We start from the raw sequence: 24,607 nt of genomic DNA, 5'->3' as shown, positions 1-24,607 counted from the left end.
GAGAACATTGAAACACTAGAGGTGCAAAGGGACTTAGGAGACCTCATGCAAGGCTCCCAGAAGGTTAATTTACAGGCTCAGTTTGTGGTAAAGAAGGCAAATGCAATGTTGGTATTTATTTCAAGGGGAATAGAATATTAAAGCAAATAGTTAATGCTGAGCCTTTATAAGACACTAGTGAGGCCTCACTTGGAGTATTGTCAACAGTTTTGGGCCCTATATCTCAGAAAGACTGTACTGTATTGTCATTGGAGAGTGTGCGAGGAGGTTCACAATATTGATTCTGAGAATGAACAGTTAACATATGAGGAGCATTTAGCAGCTTTGTGCCTGTACACTGAAATTTAGAAGAATGTGGGGGGCATCTCATTAAATGCTACTGAATGTTGTAAGGACTAGGTAGGATGGATGTGGAGAAGATGGTGGGCGTATCCCGAACTAGAGGGCACAACTTCAAAATTGAGTAGCGTCCCTTTAAAACAGAGGTAAGCAAGAATTTTTTTTTTTATAGCCAGAGAGTGGTAAATCTGTGAAATGCTCTGCAGTAGAGGCTAAGTCTGTTTAAAGCGGACGTTGATAGTTTCTTGATTGGTCAGGGCATCAAAGGATATGGCAAGAAGGCAGTTGTATGGTGTTGAGTGAGATTCAGAATCAGCCATGATGGAATGGCAGAGCAGACTTGATGGACTGAGTGGCCTGATTCTGCTCCTATGTCTTAAGCTCTAAATATTTAAATTGTGTCAGGCCATTAAATAATGAGATCTAGGGATGCTGGTTCAAGAAAAAGAGAAGTCCAGAACCTGTAAGTTGGAAGGTAATTGGAACGTTGGCCTTTACTACAAATGAGAATGACTGCTAAAGTAGGTAAGTTTTACTATGTTAATAGAGAACTTTGGTAAGACCACACCTGGAGATTTGCATATACTAAAGGAAAATCATGCTTGCTTTCTAGGCAGTGCAGCAAAAATTCGTTAGATTAATTCTAGAAATGAAGCATTTATCTTGTCAAATCAAATCAAGTTAATTGTCATTCAAACCATGCTTGGATACAGCTGAATGAGCCAGATGTCCTCTGGGGCCAAGGTGCAAAAGCATACACACGCATTCAAAATAACAAGACAAGAAAAAAAAAATATAGTGACGTAAGAAAACACATTTTCACTCCAATACCCTGAGAAAAAAGTTCTGCAAATTGATGGTTCCCAGCAAACCAGCCTGTAATTCCACCAATCCAAGATTGGAAAGCAGAACTGATGGGACTGGCCACCCTCAACCAAGCCCAGACGCCAACCACAATGCAAGCCTGAAGTCATAAGAGTTGTCCAAAACAGTCACTCATGGTTTCTCTACACACCACCTTCGCACAAACTTGAAGGCACCCACTTCAGTGTCTCCAAGTAGCAGGCAGCAGCATGGTCAGTACCTAGGTCAGCTCTTCTGAAGTCAATCCAGCTTCTCATAGAAACATAGAAAACCTACAGCACAACACAGGCCCTTCGGCCCACAAAGCTGTGCCGAACATGTCCTTACCTTAGAACTACCTAGGCGTACCCATAGCCCTCTACTTTTCTAAGCTCCAAGTACCTGTCCAGGAGTCTCTTAAAAGACCCTATCATTTCCCCCTCCACCACCGCCGCCAGCAGCCCATTCCACACACTCACTACTCTCTGCGTAAAAAACTTACCCCTGACATCTCCTCTATACCTACTTCCAAGCACCTTAAAAGTATGCCCTCTCGTGCTAGCCATTTCAGCCGTGGGATAAAGCCTCTGACTATCCACACGATCAATGCCTCTCATTATCTTATACACCTCTATCAGGTCACCTCTCATCCTCCATCGCTCCAAGGAGAAAAGGCAGAGTTCACTCAACCTATTCTTATAAGGTATGCTCCCCAATCCAGGCAACATCCTTGTAAATCTCCTCTGTACCCTTTCTATGGTTTCCACATCCTTCCTGTAGTGAGGCAACCAGAATTGAGCACAGTACTCCAAGTGGGGTCTGACCAGGGTCCTATATAGTTGCAACATTACCTCTTGGCTCTTAAACTTGATCCCATGATTGAGGAAGGCCAATTCACCTTATGCCTTCTTAACCACAGAGTCAACTTGCATAGCAGCTTTGAGCGTCCTATGGACTTGGACCCCAAGATCTCTCTGATCCTCCACACTGCAAAGAGTCTTGCCATTAATGCTATATTCTGCAATCATATTTGACCTACCAAAATGAACCACCTCACACTTATCTGGGTTGAGCTCCATCTGTCACTTTTCAAATTCCCACTGTAACCTTTGACAGCCCTCCACACTACCCACAGCACCTCCAAACTTTGTGTCATCAGCAAATTTACTAACCCATCCCTCCACTTCTTCATCCAGGTCATTTATAAAAATCAGAAAGAGTAGGGATCCCAGAACAGATCCCTGAGGCACACCACTGGTCACCAGCCTCCATACAGAATATGACCCGTCTACAACCACTCTTTGCCTTCTGTAGGCAAGCCAGTTCTGGATCCACAAAGCAATGTCCCCTTGGATCCCATGCCTCCTTACTTTTTCAATAAGCCTTGCATGGGGTACCTTATCAAATGCCTTGCTAAAATCCATATACACTACATCTACTGCTCTACCTTCATTAATATGCTTAGCCGCATCCTCAAAAAATTCAATCATGCACGACCTGCCTTTGAGAAAGCCATGCTGACTATTCCTAATCATATTATGGCTCTCCAAATGTTCATAAATCCTGCCTCTCAGGATCTTCTCCATCAACTTACCAACCACTGAAGTAAGTCTCACTGGCTTATAATTTCCTGGGCTATCTCTACTCCCTTTTTTGAATAAGGGAACAACAGCCGCTACCCTCCAATCCTCTGGAACCTCTCCCATCCTCGTTGATGATGCAAAGATCATCGCCAGAGACTCAGCAATCTCCTCCCTCGCTTCCCGCAGTAGTCTGGGGTACATCTCGTCCAGTCCCAGTGACTTATCCAGCTTAATGCTTTCCAAAAGCTCCAGCACATCCTCTTCCTTAATATCTACATGGTCAAGCTTTTCAGTCCGCTGTAAGTCATCCCTACAATCGCCAAGATCCTTTTCTGTAGTGAATATTGAAGCAAAGTATTCATTAAGTACCTCAGCTATCTCCTCCGGTTCCATACGCACTTTTCCACTGTCACACTTGATTGGTCCTGTTTTCTCACTTCTTATCCTCTTGCTCTTATCATTGGAACGTATCTACGCAGAACCCCATGCAAATATCCCCTGAACATTTGCCACATTTCTTCCCTACGTTTCCCTGTTTCCAATTTATGCTTCCAAGTTCCTGCCTGACAGCCTCATATTTCCCCTTACTCCAATTAAAAGTTTCGCTAACTTGTCTGTTCCTATCCTTCTCCAATGCTATGGTACAGGAGATAGAATTGTGATCACTATCTCCAAAATGCTCCCCCATTGAGAGACCTGACACCTGACCAGGTTCATTTCCCAATACTAGATTAAGTAAAGCCTCTCCTCTTGTAGGCTTATCTACATATTGTGTCAAGAAACCTTCCTGAACACACCTAACAAACTCCACCCCATCTAAACCCCTCACTCTAGGGAGATGCCAATCAATATTCGGGAAATTAAAATCTCCCAGCACAACAACCCTGTTATTATTACACCTTTCCGGAATCTGTCTCCCTATTTATTCCTCAATGTCCTTGTTACTATTGGGTGGTCTATGAAAAACACCCAGTAGAGTTATTGACCCCTTCCTATTCCTAACTTCCACCCACAGAAACTCTGTAGACAACCCCTCCACGACTTCCTCCTTTTCTGCAGCCGTGAAACTATCTCTGATCAGCAGTGCCACGCCCCCATCTCTTTTGCCTCCCTCCCTGTCCTTTCTGAAACATCTAAAGCCTGGCACTTGAAGTAGCTATTCCTTTCCCTGCACCATTCAAGTCTCTGTAATGGCCACGACATCATAGCTCCAAGTGCTGATCCAGGTGTATGAGGGAGGGCAAAAGGTTTTTGAATCATTGGGCTCTCTTCCAGGGAAGGTGGGACCTGTATAGACGGGACAGTTCGCACCTGAATTGGAGGAGGACTAATATCCTATTGAGAAGGTTTATTAATGCTGCACAATGGGGTTTAAACTAGAGTTGCAAGGGGTTGGTAACCAGGGTGTCAGAACTAGTGGAGAGGTTGTGGAGGCAGATGTTGGTAAGACCTCAAAGTTAGGAATCTAAAGGTTGAGCATGGTGCAGCTAGTGTCCTGAGCTGTGTATATTTCAGTGTAAGTATGGTAGGAAAGGTGGATGATAGCACTGAAGATGAGATAGCTGGTTTATAAGAAGATGCAATTTGTCATGAGAAGAAGCTGTTGATAGGGCTAAATTGCAGTCAATGGATGAGTTGCAATGTAAAAGGCAGACAAAACTGAAAAGAGTGAATGCAGGACTTAAGCTGTTATATTTGAATGTGTACAGAATACAGAATAAAGTAGATGAACTTGTTGCAGTTACAGATTGACATACATGATATTGTAGATGGCACCACTGAATCAAGTCTGAAAGAAGATTATAGCTGGGAGCTTAATATCCAAGGATAGGAATTACATCGAAATGACAGGCAAGAAGACAAAGGGGGTGATGTTGGTAAAAAAAAATGAAATCAATTCATTAGAAAGAGGTGGGATAGGGTTGGGAGGTGTTGAATCATTGTGGCTAGAGCTAAGGAAATGCAAGGGTAAAAAGATTGATGGGAGTTGTATACTGACCCCACCAAACAGTAGCAAAGATGTGGTCTAAAGATAATGGGATATAGACAATGCATGCCAAAAGGGCAATGTTACAATAGTCATTTGGGATTTCAATATGCAGGTAAATTGTGAAAATCAGGGTGTGCTGAATTCCAGAGGGGGGATTTCTAGAGTGCCTAGAAAATGGCTTTTTAGAGCAGCTTGTGGTTAAGCCCACTAGGGGATTACCTATTCCGTATTTGGTGTTGTACAATGAACCGGAATTGATTAGAGAACTTAAGGTAAGCAAACCCTTAAGGGCGAGTGATCATAATATGACCGAATTTACCCTGAAATATGAGGCGAAGCTGAAGTCAGATGTATTAATATTACAGTGGAGTAAAGGAATTACAGAGGCAAGAGAGAAGAGTTGGCTAGAATTGATCAGAAAAGAAAACTGGGAGGGATGATGGCAGAGCAGCAGTGGCTGGAATTTCTGGAAGCAATTTGGAAGGCACAGGTTATATACATCCCAAAGAGGAAGAAGTATTCTAAAGGCAAGATGACACAGCCATGGCTAATAAGTGAAGTCAAATACACAAAAGCCAGAGAGGGCATATAATAGAGCAAAAATTAGTGGGAAGTTAGAGGATTGGGAAGCTTTTAAAAACAAACAGAAGGAAACTAAAAAATGTCATTAAGAAAGTAACGATGGAATAGGAAAGTAAGCTAGCTAGTAATATTAAAAATGATACCAAAAGTTTCTTCAGATATGTAAATGTAAAACAGAGGCAAGGGTGGAAAATTATGCTGGAGAGGTAGTAATGGGGGGACAAGGAAATGGCAGACAAACTGAGTAAGTATTTTCTTTTTCCAATATTTTTATTATTAATTTTACATAGAATACAGAATATATCAATACATTATACTAAATCGCATATAAAGACTCCTTACCCTATATTCATACAGATTAATTTGTAATATTGAAATATAGTAATTTTATTATATAAAAAAATCTAACCCACTACCAAGACCAAAGCTGATTCGTAAAGTAAAAAAGGAAAAAAAATATTAGTCATCATCCGTGCTTTAACAGCAAATCAAAGGTTTTGAAAATCATTCAAAAAAGGTCCCCACAATCTTTGAAAGTTTTGGTTAGATTCAGAGATTGAACATCGAATCTCTAAATTTAAACATGACATCACATCACATAACCATTGCGCATGAATAGGAGGGGCCGTATCGTTCCATTTAACCAAGAGCGTCTTTCTGGCCGTAAGAGACATAAGAGCCAAAATGTGCAAGTCAGATGACTCCAAAATAATATCCTTTCCTCCAACAATACCAAATAAAGCCGTCAAAGGATTAGGCTTAAAGTTTACTTTGAAAAGTATCGAGAAAGTTTGAAATACTTCTTTCCAATATTTTCCAAGACTCGGGCATGTTCAAAACATATGAATGAGTGAAGCTTCTCCATTATTACATTTATCACAATACAGAGATATATCTAAATAAAAACAAGATAACTCATCCTTGGTCAAATGGGTCCTATGGACCACTTTAAATTGTAGGAGAGAGTGGTGGGCACATAACGATGAAGTGTTAACCAATTTAAAAATTTGATTCCAAGTTTCCTCAGAAATTGAAGTCTGTAAATCTTGTTCCCAAAGATTTTTAATTTTATCTAAAGGAACACTTCTCATTCCCAACAGCATATTATAAATATTAGATATAGATCCATTATAAAAAGGTTTCAAATTAAAAATTACATCTAATAGATTCTTATCAGGACTTTTAGGAAATGTACTTATTTGAGACCGTAAAAAATCTCTTATTTGTAGGTATCGAAAAAAAAAGTTTTGGGTAAACTATATTTAGTTGACAGTTGTTCAAACGAAGAGACTTCCCTCTACAAACAAGTCCTGAAAGCACTTAATACCTAATCTATCTCATTCTTTAAACACCTCAATAATAGAGGGTTTAAAAAAAAATTAGAAAAAATGGGACTCGAAAGAGAAAATCTCAAAAAGCCAAAGTATTTTTGGAATTGTATCCAAATTCGCACAGTGTGTTTAACTACCAGATCATCAGTTAACTTACTCAGAGACAAAGGAAATGAGGATCCAAGAAGAGAAATAATAGAAAATTTATTGACAGAGTTAGCTTCTAAAAAACCCACATTGGGCAATCCTCACGATTAATGTAATATAACCAAAATGTAAGATTTCTTATATTAACTGCCCAATAATAAAATCTAAAGTTTGGTAAGCCTAATCCTCTATTCTTTTTATCTTTCTGAAGATGAATTTTATTTAATCTAGAACACTTATTCTTCCATATATAAGAAGATATAATAGAGTCAAGAGAATCAAAGAAAGATTTAGGAATAAAAACAGGCAACCTGAAAAAGAATATATAAATTTAGGTAATATATTCACTTTAATAGAGTTAATTCGGCCAATCAGTGATAACGAAAGAGGCGAACAATTTGTTAGTATCCTTTTTATGTGAGGGTAAGAAAACCTTCTCTAAACAGATGTTTATAGTTTTTAGTAATTGTTACACCTAAGTAGGTAAATTGGTTTCTTACAATTTTAAAGGGAAGGTTAAAATTTGATGGTTAAAGAATTAGAAGGTTAAAGGGAAAGTTGACAAGGGTAAAGCGGTGGATGTTGTCTATATGGACTTCAGTAAGGCCTTTGACAAGATTCCACACGGAAGGTTAGTTAGGAAGGTTCCATTGTTAGGCATTAATACCGAAGTAGTAAAATGGATTCAGCAGTGGCTATATAGGAGATGCCAGAGAGTAGTGGTGGATAACTGTGTGTCAGATTGGAGGAGCGTATGTAGTGGTGTGCCTCAGGGATCTGTACTGGGTCCAATGTTGTTTGTCATATACATTAATGATCTGGATGATGGGGTGGTAAATTGGATTAGTAAGTATGCAGATGATACTAAGATAGGTGGCGTTGTGGATAATGAAGTAGGTTTTCAAAGCTTGCAGAGAGATTTAGGTCAGTTAGTAGAGTGGGCTGAAAGATGGCAGATGGAGTTTAATGCTGATAAATGTGAGGTGCTACATTTTGTAGGACTAATTAAAATAGGACATAAATGGTAAATGGTAGGGCATTGAAGAATGCTGTAGAACAGAGGGATCTAGGAATAATGGTGCATAGTTCCCTGAAGGTGGAATCTCATGTGGATAGGGTGGTGAAGAAAGCTTTTGGTATGCTGGCCTTTATTAATCAGAGCATTGAGTATAGGAGTTGGGATGTAATGTTGAAATTGTATAAGGCATTGGTAAGGCCAGATTTGGAGTATTGTGTACAGTTCTGGTCACCGAATTATAGGAAAGATGTTAATAAAATTGAGAGAGTACAGAGGAGGTTTACTAAAATGTTGCCTGGGTTTCATCTCCTAAGTTACAGAGAAAGGTTGTACAAGTTAGGTCTTTATTCTTTGGAGCGTAGAAGGTTGAGGGGGGACTTGATAGAGGTGTTTAAAATTATGAGAGGGATTGACAGAGTTGACGTGGATAGGCTTTTTCCATTGAGAATGGGGGAGATTCAAACAAGAGGACATGAGTTGAAAGTTAAAGGGCAAAAGTTTGGGGGTAACATGAGGGGGAACTTATTTACTCAGAGAGTGGTAGCTGTGTGGAACGAGCTTCCAGCAAAAGTGGCTGAGGCAGGTTTGAAGTTGTCATTTAAGGTTAAATTGGATAGATGTATGGACAGGAAAGGAATGGAGGGTTATGGGCTGAGTGCAGGTCGGTGGGACTAGGCGAGAGTAAGAGTTCGGCAAGGAGGAGAAGGGCCGAGATGGCCTGTTTCCGTGCTGTAATTGTTATATGGTTATATATGGTTAATTTGTTGGTATCAAATTATCCAAAGAAAAAAGTTCACTTTTATGTAGGTTTAATTTATAACCTGAGAACTGGCTAAAACAGGAGAGTAAAGAAAGTGCATGGGGTAACAAAGTCTCAACATTAGCAATAAATAGCAGCAGATCATCAGCGTACAGCGAGACTTTGTGAATAGTGTCTCTCTTTAAAATACTAATATCATTAGATTCTCGAAAGGCAATGGCTAAAGATTCTAAGGCCAGATCAAAAAGCAAAGGGCTCAACGGACAGCCTTGTCTAGTGCCATGTTGAAGCTTAAATGGTTTGGAATTATGAGAATTAGTGATAACCCTAGCGGAAGGAGTTGAATAAAGGAATTTAATCCATTGAATGAAAACGGGTCCAAAATTGAATTTTTCTAAAGTTTTAAATAAATAATTCCATTCAACTCTGTCGAAAGCTTTCTCAGCATCTAGGGATACCACACATTCCGATATCATGTTAGAAGGAGAAAAAATAACATTTAATAACCGATGAATATTAAAGTGAGAATATTGATTTTTGATAAATCCAGTTTGGTTATCAGAAATGACAGATGGTAAAATATTTTCAATCCTATGGGTCAAAACTTTAGATAGTATCAACATTAAGTAAAGAAATTGGTCAATAAGAAGAGCATTCAGTTGGATCCTTATTCTTTTTAAGGATAAGCAAAAAGGAAGCCTCATTAAAAGATTGAGGGGGTCTGCCCGACTTGAATGAATCTGAAAAAACTGAACATAAATGAGGTATAAGCAGTGAGGAAAAGATCTTGTAAAACTCTCCAGAAAATCCATCTGGACCTGGAGCTTTCCTCAAATGTAATGAGCGCACAGCCTCAACAATTTCCTCAAAAGAAATAGGTTGTTCCAATAACTTTCTGTTGTCGGCAGAAATTGTAGGAATGTTTAGTTGGTCTAAAAAATTGTTCATTACAGTGTTATCCTTAGAAGATTCAGAACTATAAAGTTTAGAATAAAATTCTCTAAAAGTATCATTTATTTCTAAATAATCAGTTGTCCTATCACCATTAGCTTTGCATACTTCTTTAATCTGCTGTTTAGCTATAAAGATTTTAATTTGATCAGCCAATAGTTTACCTGTTTTATCTCCATGAATATAAAATTGACTTTTATCTTTTAGGAGTTGGGTTTCAATTGGATAGGTTAAAAGGATGTCATATTTAGTTTTAGTTTCAACACGTCTTTTATATAAGACAGGTTCTGGGGCCAAGGCACACTCTTGGTCTAATTGTTTCAGCTGATTAGCTAAATCACTTCTCTCTTTATTAACTTTTTTCTTAGTACTTGCAGTATAAGAAATAATTTGTCCTCTAATATATGCCTTAAAGGCATCCCATCTGATATGACTAGAAGTCTCCTCTAATGTATTATCTTCCAAAAAAAGTAATTTGTCTCTCCATAGACTTTAAAAAATCTTTATCAGATAACAAAGTTAAATTAAATCGCCGAAACCTATTTGTTTGAAGAAGATCAGGGAGAGTTAAAGATAGGAGCACAGGAGCGTGATCTGAGACAGCAATCTCTTTATATCCACAGGATTGAACTGATGGAATCATTTGGCTATCAATAAAAAAAAATAATCAATCCTGGAATATGTATGATGGACACAAGGGAAAAATGAATATTCCTTGTCTACTGGATGAAAAAAACGCCAAGCATCAACGATACCATATTTCATTAAAAAAGATTTAATAAACCAGCTGATTTATTTGGTATCATTAGCTTAGAAGATGAACGATCTAAAGCTGGATCTGAGCAACAATTAAAGTCTCCACCCATCACCAATGAGTACACACTTAGATCTGGAAAAAATGAAAAAAAAACGCTCAAGGAAACCTGGGCCTATTCAGAGCATACACATTGGCAAATACCATTAGCTTGTTACTTAGTTTCCCTGATACTATAACAAAACGCCCATTAGAATCAGAAATTACTTTATGTTGAACAAAGGGAACTTTATTATCTGTAAGAATCAAAACCCCTCTGGCTTTGGCCTGAAACGAGGAATGGAAATTATATTCTCTCCATCGATTAAAAAAGCGTGAATTGTCACACTAATGTACATGGGTTTCTTGAAGAAAAACAATTGGTAGCTTAAGTTTTTTAATATAGGCAAAAATCTTATTTCTTTTCACGGGGTGATTTAGCCCTTTCACGTTAAAACTAAGTAACTTAATACTTTGATCCTTTTTAAAACTATTTATAAGAAAGGTTAAAGTAGCAATCAGAGAAATGTATATTAAACCCAAATAATATACCTTGAGATATATTAACTAAGCAACAGAATTGACTAGATTCCCAAATCAGCTTCAAGAAAAAAGAACTTCCCATCCCCTCCCTCCACCCAAAGACAGAAAATCGGTCAAAGAACAACCGCTATCTACCTCTACTTAAAATATCCCCTCCAAAGAATTCAAAGTTATTTACTGTTCCAACCAAGACTAAATAATATACAGTAAAAAACAAGCTTAGACAGGTTTATCAAACAGAAAGAGCAAATATTCATACTGAAAAATATTAGTCATTTTTTAAATATATAGTATATGTTTTTGCAAGATTTTTAATCTATTCAATAGTCACTTTTTGAGCCTAAAAATTCTTGCACCTGCTCCTTCGTACAAAACCATTTAAATGATCCATCTTCCACTGTGATTCTCAGTCGAGCCGGAAAATGAAGAGAAGGTTTAAAATTTTGGCTCTATAGCTCTGCCATAACTTCTTTAAACTTAACACGTTCTGCCATAACTTCTGATGAAAAATCTTCAACAATATGAATCATCTGACCTTGGTAGTCAATCATACCTTTTCCACGTACATCACGAATCAGACAGTCCTTTATTTAAAATTCATGGAAACATATAATGACGGATCTTGGTTTTGATTTTGAAGTTGATCTGTAGATAGGCGATCTGTGAGCACAAGCAATCAAAGGCAGAGACTTCATAATATCAGGGAATAATTCCATCAAAAGGTTTGCAAAGAATTCTTTAGGATTATCTCATTCTTTTTGTTCTTTAAGTCCCAAGATTCGTAAGTTGTTTCTCCTACTCCTGTTTTCCAAATCAATAATCTTCTGTCTCAGTATTTCATTGGACTTGGATTGTTTTTATACAGCTTTTGCAAATCATCCATTCTCTCATCCAGTATAGTAATAACCTTTTCATGTTCCTTTATCTTCTTATCATGCTCGGTTAGAATTGCTTGAATATCGTCTAATTTCGTACCTGTTTGTTTAATTTCAGCACTGATTTGTTGCAAATCAGCCAACGCTTCTTTTCTGAACTGCTGAAACTCCTCAGTAAGCTTTCGAATAGCTTCCAAAGTTGCTTTGGTAGTCTTAGTAATATAATAACCCGTCTAACAGTAGTATTTCAAAAGGTTGGAGACAAAAGTAAGTAAGTTAGGAGCACCAGCAGAGAACTGTTACTCCATCAGCAGCCAGCAGGCAAATCCTCCTGAGTAAATATTTTGCATCAGTCTTCACTGTGGCAGATACTAGCAGTATGGTGGAAGTTCCAGGTGTCAGAGGTCATGAAGTGTGTGAAGCTACCATTACTAAAGTGAAGATACTTGGGAAACTGAGAGGTCTAAGGTAGGTAAGTTACCTGAACCAGATAGTGTACACTCCAGGGTTCTGAAAGAGGTGGCTGAAGAGATTGTGGAGGCATTAGTAAGGATTTTTCAATTATCACTAGATTCTGGAATGGTTCCAGAAGACTGAAAAATTGCAAATATTACTCCACTCTTCAAGAAGGAAGAGAGGCAGAAGAAAGGAAACTATAGGCCAGCTAGTCTGGTGATGTTGGAGTGAATTATGAAGGATGAGGCCTCAGGGTACTTAGAGGCATATGTAGACAGCATGATTTCCTCAAGGGAAAATATTGCCTGACAAATCTGTTGGAATTCTTTAAAGAAATAACAAGCAGGATAAACTAAGGAGAATCGGTTGATGTTGTGTACTTGGATTTTCAGGTCTTTGACAAAGTGCCATACTTGAGGCTGCCAAACAAACTACATGTCCGTGGTATTACAGGTAAAATTTTATCATGGATGAAGCAGTGGGATACTGGCAGCAGTCAAAGAGTAGAAATAAAGGGAGCCTTTTCTGGTTACCTGCTGGTGACTAGTGGTGTGCATGTGTATTGGAACCAATTCTTTTTATGATACATGTCAATGATTTGGATGATGGAATTGATGGCTTTGCTGCAAAATTTGCAGATGATATAAAAATACATGAAGGGCAGCTGGATTTGAGGAAGTAGGGACACTACAGAAGGACTTAGATAAGTTAGGAGAATAGGCAAGAAAATGGCAGATGGAATACAGCGTTGGGAGGTGTATGGTCATGCACTTTGCTGGAACAAAATTTAAGGGTTGACTATTTTCTAAATGGAGATAAAATGGACAGGCACAAAGTGACTTGGGAGTCATTGTGCAGGATTCCCTAAAAGTTAATTTGTAGGTTGAGTCTGTGGTGAGGAAGGCAAATGCAATGTTAGCATTCATTTCAGGAGGACTTGAATGAAGGATGTGATGTTGAGACTTTATAAAGCACTGGAGTAGTAGTTTTGGACACCTTATCTTAGAAAGGATGTGCTGAAACTGGACAGATGGCTCTGGGCCTGTATTCATTGGAATTTAGAAGAATGAGGAGTAACCTCATAGAAACCTATCAAATGGTGAAAATGGAGAGGATGTTTCCTTTGATTGGAGAGTCTAAGACCAGAGGACACAGCCTCAGAATAGAAGTCCATCCTTTCAGAATGGTGATGAGGAATTTCTTTAGCCAGAGAGAGGTGAATATGTGGAATTCTTTGCCTCAGGCAGATATGGAGACCAAGTCTTTATGTATGTTTAAGGCAGAGGTTGATAGATTCTTGAATGACAGCAAAATTGGATTAGCCATGATGAAATGGCACAGCAGACTCAATGGGCCAAATGGACTAATTCTGCTCCTATATCTTATGGTCTTATAAATATGAACAGAATTTCTTTGGAAATTCTTAAAAAGGTAGTCTCACCTAGCCTCAGTAGGAAAAGCCTGCTTTCATTTACCCTATCTATCCCCGACATAATTTTGTATACCTCTATCAAATTTCCCCTCATTCGCCTGTGCTCCAGGGAATAACACCCTAATATATTCAACCCTTCTCTATAACTCAGGTCCTCAAGTCCCAGCATCATCCTTGTACATTTTCTCTGTACTCTTTCAATCTTATTGATATCTTTCTTCTAAATAGGTAACCAGACTGCACAGAATACTCCAAATTAGGTCTCACCCACATTTTGTATAACTTCAACGTAACAACCCAACTGCTGTATTCAATACTTCAATTTATTGAGGCCAATGTGCCAAAAGCTCTCTTTGTGACTCTTATCTACCTGTGACAGAACTTTCAAGGAATTATGGATCTATAAATTCATATTCCCTATGTTCCACTGCACTCCTCAGTACCTTGCCATTCATTGTGTAAGTCTTTCACTAGTTTGTCCTCCCAAAGTGCAACACCTCACATTTGTCTGCATTAAATTGAAAATGAAAATCTGTCATTTCAGCATATTTTTCCAGCTGGCCCAGATCCTGCTACAGCTTTGATAGCCATCTTCACTTGTCCATTATGCCTCCAATCTTGGTGTCGCTCACAATTTTTCTGATCAGTTTACAATATTATCATCCAGGTAATTGATATAGATAACGAACAACGACGGATCCAGCACTGATCCCTGTGACATACCACTAGTCACAGGCCTCCAGTCAGAGGGGCAATTAGCTACTACAAATCTTTGGCTTTTCCCACAAAGCCAATGTCCAATCCAATTTACTACCTCAATCTGAATGCCAAATGACTGAACCTTCTTAACTGGCCTCCAATGTGGGACCTTGTCAAATGTCTTGCTAAAGTACATGGAATACTGTATATAACATTAGTTTACATATTTTGGGAAGGATTTAAATGCATTGCAAGCACAGAGCATTACTCAACTACTATGTGGAGAAAGTGGGTTACCTTATGAAGAAAGGTTGGACAGGCTGTGTATCAGATCTTGTGTTAACTATCATCTGCTTATGCTGCAGTGGAGCTCCTGTATGACTTTGCCCTGGCTAAAGATTACTTGTATCAGTACTTCATGCAGACAAGTACCATAATTAAACTATTCCCTGCAAAATGCTAGCATTTGTGTTGGTGGTTGTGAATGTCTAAAACATTAAGTCATTGATATAGAAGTTTTCTGATCTCTTGATTCATCTCCACTAGGATGTTTATGACATGCTCAAAAACAGTTGTGGTCATTCCTTTCCTCGATTTGTACACTCAGTGAGTTGTTGGGTAATAATGTGGTAATCATAGTTGGCTGAGATACTCCCAATTATAGTGGTAGGGTTTCTAGGTGCAATGAGCCAAAATGATTTAAGTTAGTTGTGTATTAGAATTTCAGTATATGCTTTCCAACACCATTCATTCTTTTTTCTCCCAGAGTTTACCAATCTTCTGGAAGCCCAAAAAGGTGACTTGAAATGGAATTTCTGATGGGAATGAAGGAAATTGTATTATGTGGCTTGTGTTATGAGTATAAAGGAATAGAGAACTCTTGTAACATATCAGTACTCTGGGATCCTTCATTCTTTGATTCACTTAAGGAGTGTGGCAGAGAAATTTAAAAAGTTAGCCAAGAAACAAAGATCATACAGCATAGTGTGGAGTTAAAAATGAGAGAAAGAAAGACTATTAAACACCTCAAAGGTTTTAGTCCATTGGCAAATACATTTTAATACTTATTAGATAAAACTTAGTCCATATCTGACCTGTCCAGAGAAAGATTTAAAAGATGATGATCCACTTAATTAATAACTTGGGCTTATTTGAACTACTAGTTCTCATGGCAAGTAAAACTGAATGACTTGTTCACTTTACTTAAATTAAAATTTTTAAGTGATGAAAATACATTTCTGAATATGTGATTAATGACTTCTTGGGTGCATTAAAATATATAATGTGTGATTTAAATTTAAATACTAAGATTTCTTTCAAGTTCATAATTGAAACTGGGATGTTACATTCTGGCAACACACACAAAATACTGGTGGAACGCAGCAGGCCAGACAGCATCCATAGGAAGAAGCACAGTCAACATTTTGGGCCAAGACCCTTAGTCAGGACTATCTGAAAGAAGAGATAGTAAGAGATTTGAAAGTGACTTCAAATCCCACTTTCAAATCTCTTACTATCTCTTCTTTCAGTTAGTCCTGATGGGGTCTCGGCCCAAAACGTTGACTGTGCTTCTTCCTATGGATGTTGTCTGGCATGCTGCGTTCCGCCAGTATTTTGTGTGTGTTGCTTGAATTTCCAGCAGCTGCAGATTTTCTCATGTTTGCGATGTTACATTCTGCTTGTTTTTTGGGGACCCATGAAAAAAATCCAAGATTATGTTTTACTGTAAATGAAATAAATTATAAGTGGGATGCAAAATATAAATACTTCCATATTGTTCAGAAAAATTAAAGAGACATGGAAACTCAGTCTGTCAGCTAGGTTAAAATAGGTCAATCCCTCACATTTCAAGTACAATATTGTCTTTATGTGATTTCATTTAAAAGAACCGATCTTGCATCTGGTTGCTAAACGATAGCACCAAGCCTGTCCATATAAAGAGGGCAGCGCAGAATTAATATTCACAGTTCCACAGAGTACAAGGGAAAAGAGTATAGGAGAAACACCAAATCAAGTAGTACATGCAGGTCAGTTGCAGTGGACAGCAAAACAACATCATCAGACCTAGAAAAGAGAAGAAAAGGTTTTAAATATTTTAACTTGCATTTGTTTCTATGTGCACTTTCCATACTGCAAAGCACTTAAGCCAAATTGATTTTAATTTGACTTTAGGGTCAAATTTGACTGAATTTAACTTCTTTAAGATGGTTAGTTTATTAACACATATGGAATTATATACGGTGACTTAGTGTGTTGCAAAGAACTTACTTCCAGATTCTCAAAGTTTACCTAATCTTCCCACTGTATACTTTCACCTTTAACCTATTACCTTGTCTCACCCAGCCTCAATGGGAAAAGCCTGCTTTCATTTACCCTATTTATACACCACATAATTTTATATACCTCTATCAAAGCAGTAACATGTTTGAAAATTATGTGCTAAAATTTTGTGCTAAATTTCTGGTGTATTACATTATGTGAACATACATGCTATTTGCTAGTTTTCAAATTCTTATGCTTGTAATCACAAAGCCAATAGCCTATGTGAAATACAGTTCACATTGAAGTTATATCAAAGAAATAAAGATACAACTTTAGCAAAGAAATAGCAGATGAACTTAACAAGTACTTTGCTTCAGTCTTTACTGTAGAAAAAAAAATTGTATGCCAGAGGTCCGTGTCAGGGAGCATGAATGAGTGTCATTCCTATTAGAAAGGAAAATGTGCTAGACATAAGAACATAAGAAATAGGAGCAGGCCCATCAAGCCTGCTCTGCCATTCAATAGATCATGGCTGATCTGACCATAACCCTTAATTCTCCTACTATGCAAAAATCTATCCAACCTTATCTTAAATATATTTACTGAGGTAGCCTCCACTGCTTCATTGGGCAGAGAATTCCACAGATTCACCACTCTTTGGGAAAAGCATTTCTTCCTTATCTCCATCCTAAATTTACTCCCCCAAATCATTCAGTTTGTCTCCTAGAGAAACTGAAAGGTCTTAATGTGGACAAGTCAACTGGACCAGATGGACTACATTCCAGAGTGCTGAAGATATAATGGATGCATTGGTCATGGCTGGAAAATTACAAATGTCACTCCACTCTTTAAGAAAGGAGGAAGACAAAAGAGAGGAAATTATCGACCAGTTAGCCTAACCACAGTGGTCAGGAAGGCTGACAGGCAGGAAGCAGTGAGTGGAAATAAAGGGAGCCTTTTCTGGTTGGCTGCCAGTGACTAGTGGTGTTCCTCAGGGGTAGTATTGGGACCACTAATTTTCACATTATTTGTCACTGACTTAGATCGTGGAATTGATGGCTTTGTGGCAAAGTTTGCTGATGATACGAATATAGGTGCAGCAGGTAGGTAGTGCTGTGGATGTAATGTGATTGCAGCAGGACTTCGACAAATTGGAAGAACGGGCAAAAAAGTGGCAGATGGAATACAATGTCGGGAAATGTGTGCTAATGCATTTTGGTAAAAGGAACAATAGTGCAGACTATTATCTAAATGGGGAGAAAATTCAAACATCAGAGATGCAAAGGGACTTAGGAATCCTTGTGCAAGACTCCCAGAAGGTTAATTCACACGTTGACTCTGTGGTAAAGAAGGCAAATGCAATGTTGGCATTCATTTCAAGGGGAATAGAATATGAAAACAAGGAGATAATGCTGAGGCTTTATAAGACACTGATCAGATTGCAATTGGAGTATTGTCAAGTTTTGGGCCCCATATCTCAGAAAGGATGTGTTGTCATTGGAAAGAGTCCAGAGGAGGATCACGATGTTGATTCCGGAAATGAAAGGGTTAACAGATGAGGAGCATTTAGCAGCTTTCAGCCTGTACTCACTGGAATTTAAATGAATGTGTGGAGATTTCATTGAAACCTACCAAATATTGAAAGAACTAGATAAAGTGGATGTGGAGAGGATGTTCCCTCTGGTGGGGGTATCCAGAACTAGTGGGCACAGCCTAAAAATTGAGGGATGACCTTTTAGAACAGAAAAGGAGTAACTTTTTTAGTTAAAAATAGGTGAATCTGTGGAAATCTCTGCCACAGACTGCAATGGAGGCCAATTCGTGAGTATATTCAAAGTGGAAATTGAATGTTTCTTGATTAGTTGGGGCATCAAGGGATATGGTGGGAGGGCAGGTGAATGGGTTGAATGAGACCCGGGATCAGCCATGATGAAATGGCAGAGTGGACACGATGGACTGAATGGCCTATTTCTGCTCCTATGTCTTATGGTCTTACATCAAAAAAGTTATAATACACTTTGTAGTTAGTATTTATGATGTACTTTTAAGCTTCTGATTATGAATCTAACTATTAGTGTATTATTTCTGAGGTTCTGTATAACATATTATTGAATATTTGCCAATCAAATCAGCATTAAGTAATAACTGTCTTTTTTTGGTTTTGAGTAGCAAGGAGGTGACTGTTATAGAACTGTATGTATACATTTTCATATTTTCTTGTGACTTAGAAGTTCATTCAGTTCATTGAGTTCATGCTGACTGATAGACTAATTCTATTCCTTCACTAGTTTTACCTGTGAGCTATTCTCTCCACATTCCCTTCAAATATCTACAGATTTTACTACCAGGAATTGATAATTTGTATTTCCTTGGGATGTGGAAGGAAATTGGAGCACCCAGTGGAAACCCACGCAGTCACAGGTAGAATTCACAGAGACAACATTTACATATCATAGATTAAAAACACATACAAACTTATTTCATAGAACAATGGAATCAGATCAACAGAGATGATGTAAGAAATAAGAATCATGCATGCCTTTTAGTACTGTTTGTGCAAAATATCCAGAGGACTGTACTATAGAATATTTCTCTCTAAATTACACCAATTTTTAAGTGTAAACGGTATTTCCATACTTGATACATATAGAACACATTGCACTAGTTTGTTACTTTCTTTGTTCTGACTTTGGGAAACTTGACTGAGCCACTTCAGAATTATTTGCAGAGTTCATTCACTACTTAAGACAATGGGGAGCATTTTTCCTGGTATTTCTCTGCTAAGGCACTCAATCTATCAGATTTGTGCCAGAACTGATAGCAGAACTAAGTTGCAAAGAGCTTTCTCTCAGATTCTCCAGAGGTACCTTAACTTACCTGGTCCTCTCTGATGAACAACATACTTTCAAGATCAGAATTTACAAGGCTGTAATCACTAAGATATTTGACGTCCTGTAGGAAAATCTTTAGCCTGCTTTCTTGCCTGGATTTCTGTCTAGAGGATGATAAAGCCAGGCTGAATCTTACCTTGCTTAACATAAAATCATTCTAACCATGGGGGACCTGTCATATCTCTCATGTGGTGTTCATTACTGCATCTGAGCAGTCTTGCACACAATTTGGAAATAAATTACTATATCTTTTCATTTCAATGGATAACAGGCTGCACCTCAGGTGTTGGGATTTGCTATAATTCCTGGCTTCTCACAACTGGAGGTAGCCATTAACAGCAATCATTTTCCCCATAAGGGATCACACTAAAAAATCAGATCTTTTTCATCAACTGGAATAGTAACTATTGCTTCAATGCAGCCTTTTGTGTACTTAACAGAAAAATTTACTCAAGTGCTTGTGATGTTTTCTGGAAGCAAATGATTATTTCATACTGAAAGGACAAAACTGCTTAACATCTTTAACAGTTAATACTGCTTAGAAGGACAAATACCAAGAAGGTAGAACTGAAAACATGTGTAGTTAGGATGATGCCAAGAGAAAATTTATACCTGGAGCCAAGGGAAGTGGGAAAGGTAATAAATGAGTACTTTTCTATTGGTATTCACCAAAATGGACATGCAGGATAGTGAGATTAATCTGGGATATGTTAACATTCTAAGGCATATGTTATCACGAAGAGGATATATTGTTCTCTTGAAGAACATTAATTTTATTTTATTTAGTAACATTGCGTGGAGTAGACCCTTCCAGCCACACCACCCCAAACAACCTCACAACCCTAACTTAATCATGGGACAATTTACAATGACCAATTAACCAACTTGGTCCATCTTTAGCCTGTGGAAGGAAACCAAAGTACCTGGGGAAAACCAATGCATTCCATGCGGACGACGTACAAAGACTTCTTACAGAATGGCGCCAGCATTGTACTCCAAACTCTGGAATGTCCTCAGTTGCAATAGTGGTGCCCTAAGGTGGAGAAGACTCCAGGTCCTGGTGGGATCTATCCCAAGTTATCAAGAGAGGTAAGAGAAGAGATTGCTGGGGTCTTGACAGACATTTTTATATCTTCTCTAGTCACAGGCAAGATGCCAGAGGATTGGAGAATAGCCAGTTTAAGAAGGCCACAGAAATAACAGAGCTTTGACCAATGACCAATCTGGACATTGGAAGTTTGAGAAGGGATTTCCCTTAGGTCCATTACCCGAGTAGAAAAAGGGAGCAGCAGATCACAGCAGTGTACTAGAGCTTTGAACAGCGACCAATCCAGATATCAGAAGTTTGAGAGGAGGGGATCTCACTTGGGTCCACTGCCCAGGTAGAAAAAGGGAGCAGCAGATCGTGGCAGCGTAATTAGAGCTTTGACCATTGATCAATCCGGAAATCAGAAGTTTGAGAGGACGGGATTTCACTCAGGTCCACTGCCTGAGTAGAAAAAGGGACCAATGGGTCACATAATAGAGTTTTGACCAGCGTCCAATTTGTGTTTGAGATTGATTAGCAACAGCAAATTAAAGCAAGGCAGGGGCAAGTGCAACAAATATTGTCTGAGTGGACAGAGTCAGACTGGTGATCTTGAGGCTTTCGCTCTTCAAGGCTTCAGTCAGAGAAAGCAAAGAAAAGCTCTAGGTTAAGTTTTTTTTTCCTTCCCTTCTTTGTATCTGTTCAGCTAGGACAGTAGAGATGCCAGGCAGGATAGTGGAAAGCTCCCCTTGAGGGATGTGGGGAGGCAGGGAGACCCCCAGTGTCCTTGACGATTACAACTATGTGAACTGCATCCAGCTGCAGTTTCTAACAATCCGCATTCAGGAGGTGGAGGTGGAACTGGATGAACTCTGGATCATTCAGGAGGTGGAAGGGGTGATAGATAGGACATGTAGAGATGAAGTTACACCAATGGTGCAGGACACAGGAGACTGGGTGACTGTAAGAAGAGCAAAGGGGTTAAGGAGCCAGTGCAGTGTACCCCTGTGGCCACCCCCTCAGCAACAGATGTATCACTTTAGATACTATTGGGGGGGGGGGGGGGTCGACCTAACAGAGGAAAGTCACAGTGGTCAGGCCTCTGGCATTGAGTCTGGCTCTGTGACTCAGATGGGAAGGGGGGAGAAGAGGCGCGATGTAGTGATAGGGCCTAGGACATCCGGGATTGAGCCCTCAACATTCCTAATTGGGAAAGTGAACAGCCAGAGGTCATAGTTCATGTAGGTACCACTGACATGGGAAGGACGCGTGACGAGTTTCTGCATAGGGAATTAGGTGCTAAGTTAAAGGGCAGGAGCTCCAGGGTTGTAATCTCAGGAATGCTACTCATGCCAAGTTCTAGTGAGGCCAGAACTAGGAAGATTATACAATTTAATATGTGGCTAAGGAGTTGGTGTAGGAGTGATGGCATAAGATTTTTGGATCATTTGGCTCTTTTCCAGGGAAGGTTGGACTGAGGTTGGGTGGGACTACAACCAGAGGTCATGGCTAAAGAGAGAAAAGTGGAAAATTTAAGGGGAACATGAGGGAAACTTCTTCACTCAGAGGGTTGTGAGAATGTGGAATGAGCTGCCAGCACATGTAGTCCATGCAAGCTCAATTTCAACATTGAAGATAAGTCTAGATAGATACATGGATAGGAGTGATATGGAGAGCTATGGTCCAGGTGCAAATTGTTGGGAGCAGGCAGTTTAAATGGATTTGGCATGGACTAGATGGGCCAAAGGGCCTGTTTCTCTCCACAACAATAGGGGTGATCAGTCTTATATTACTGTAAGGCAGCTCATTTGGAAATATATGGGCTTATTTGGGATAGTTAGCACGGCTTCAGGCTGGGCAGGTCATGTCTTACGGACTTGATTCAGTTTTTGTGAGGAGGTGACAAAGATGATTGATGAGGGCAGGGAGTAAATATTGTCTACATGAATTTTAATATTCAACAAGATCCTTCATTCAACCAAAATTATCTGATTTCTTTTTCTCTTTCCATGTGTACCGTAATTCAGTAACGGAAAGTTTACCCACAACAGTGAAGCCATTAATTCCTGCAGAAAGGAATTACAACACCCCAATTCCAAGAACCAATCCAGTAATTGGTTTGTTGTATTCACTCTATTGCATGTTTATTCATCCTTAGACGAAGAGGTCTAGTTTCATCAGTGTATTATATACATTTGAAGTCAGAAGTTTACGTACACCTCAGCCAAATACGTTTAAACTCAGTTTTTCACAATTCGTTCGTCTAGTGATCTCAGTCGCTAGTTTGAGCCTCAGCTATGGCAGCGTGTTTGTATCCTTGAGCAAAGCACTTAATCACACATTGCTCTAGTGTCTGTGCGAGGAGTGGCGCCCCACACAGACTTCCAATCTGCGCCTTGTAAGGCATGAAAATGCCCGACGCAGGCCTCTCATGGTCTGAGTTGACGTTCCCTCCCTTTTCACAATTCCTGACATTTAATCCTAGAAAACATTCCCTGTCTTAGGTCAGTTAGGATCATTACTTTATTTTAAGAATGTGAAATGCCAGAATAATAGTAGAGAGAATGATTTATTTCAGCTTTTGTTTCTTTCATCACTTTTCCAGTGGGTCAGAAGTTTACATACACTTTGTTAGTATTTGGTAGCATTGCCTTTAAATTGTTTAACTTGGGTCAAACGTTTTGGGTAGTCTTCCACTAGCCTCTCATGGTAAGTTGCTGGAATTTTTTCCATTCCTCCAGACAGAACTGTTGTAACTGAGTCAGGTTTGTAGGCCTCTTTGCTCGCACATGCTTTTCAGTTCTGCCCACAAATTTTCTATCAGATTGAGGTCAGAAAATGATGTCAAGTCTGGTTCATATTTGGGAGTAATTTCCAAACGCCTGAAGGTACCACGTTCATCTGTACAAACAATAGTACGCAAGTATAAACACCCTGGGACCACGCAGCCATCATACCGCTCAGGAAGGAGACGCATTCGGTCTCCAAGAGATGAACGTACTTTGGCGCGAAAAGTGCAAATCAATCCAAGAACAACAGCAAAGGACCTTGTGAAGATGCTGGAGGACACAGGTAGACAAGTATCTATATCCACAGTAAAACGAGTCCTACATCGACATAACCTGAAAGGCTGCTCAGCAAGGAAGAAGCCACTGCTCCAAAACTGCCATGAAAAAGCCAGATTACAGTTTGAAAGTGCACATGGGGACAAAGATCTTACTTTTTGGAGAAATGTCTTCTGGTCTGATGAAACAATTGAACTGTTTGGCCATAATGACCATCGTTATGTTTGGAGGAAAAAAGGTGGGGCTTGTAGGCTGAAGAACACCATCCCAACTATGAAGCATAGAGGTGGCAGCATCATGTTGTGGGGGTGTTTTTCTGCAGGAGGGACTGGTGCACTTCACAAAATAGATGGCATCATGAGGAAGGAAAATTATGTGGATATATTGAAGCAACATCTCAAGACATCAGCCAGGAAGTTAAAGCTCGGCGCAAATGGGTCTTCCAAATGGACACTGACCCCAAGCATACCTCCAAAGTTGTGGCAAAATTGCCTAAGGATAACAAAGTCAAGGTATTGGAGTGGCCATCACAAAGCCCTGACCACAATCCGATAGAAAATTTGTGGGCAGAACTGTAAAAGCATGTGCGAACAAGGAGACCTACAAACCTGACTCAGTCTGGAAGAATGGAAGAAAATTCCAGCAACTTATTGTGAGAAGCTTGTGGAAGGCTACCTAAAACGTTTGACCCAAGTTAAGCAATTTAAAGACAATGCTACCAAATACTAACAAAGTGTATGCAAACTTCTGACCCACTGGGAAAGTGATGAAAGAAATAGTCATAGCCATAGTCATACTTTATTGATCCCAGGGGAAATTGGTTTTCGTTACAGTTGCACCATAAATAGTTAAATAGTAATATGTAAATTATTTATGCAGGAAATAAGTCCAGGACCTGCCTATTGGCTCAAGGGGTCTGACCCTCCAAGGGAGGAGTTGTAAAGTTTGATGGCCACAGGCAGGAATGACTTCCTATGATGCTCTGTGTTGCATCTCGGTGGAATGAGTCTCTGGTTGAAT

At 39.1% G+C, this 24,607-nt stretch overlaps 1 protein-coding gene across 1 annotated transcript in view; it reads right to left on the bottom strand.

The window, feature by feature from the left end:
• Positions 1–15,990: 15,990 nt before the first annotated feature.
• Positions 15,991–24,607, bottom strand: part of tmem269 (transmembrane protein 269) — a 107,533-nt gene continuing 98,916 nt past the window's right edge. The window contains exon 7 of the mRNA XM_072245044.1: positions 15,991–16,406. Coding sequence (XP_072101145.1) covers positions 16,297–16,406 — 110 coding nt within the window. The 3' untranslated portion in view covers positions 15,991–16,296. The remainder of the gene's footprint in view (positions 16,407–24,607) is intronic.

The sequence above is a fragment of the Mobula birostris genome, chromosome 27 (genome assembly GCF_030028105.1).
Source record: "Mobula birostris isolate sMobBir1 chromosome 27, sMobBir1.hap1, whole genome shotgun sequence".
In the NCBI taxonomy this organism is placed as follows: Eukaryota; Metazoa; Chordata; class Chondrichthyes; order Myliobatiformes; family Myliobatidae; genus Mobula; species Mobula birostris.
The sequence above is the reverse complement of the archived record's forward strand: the minus strand, read 5'-3'. Positions and strand labels throughout refer to the sequence as shown.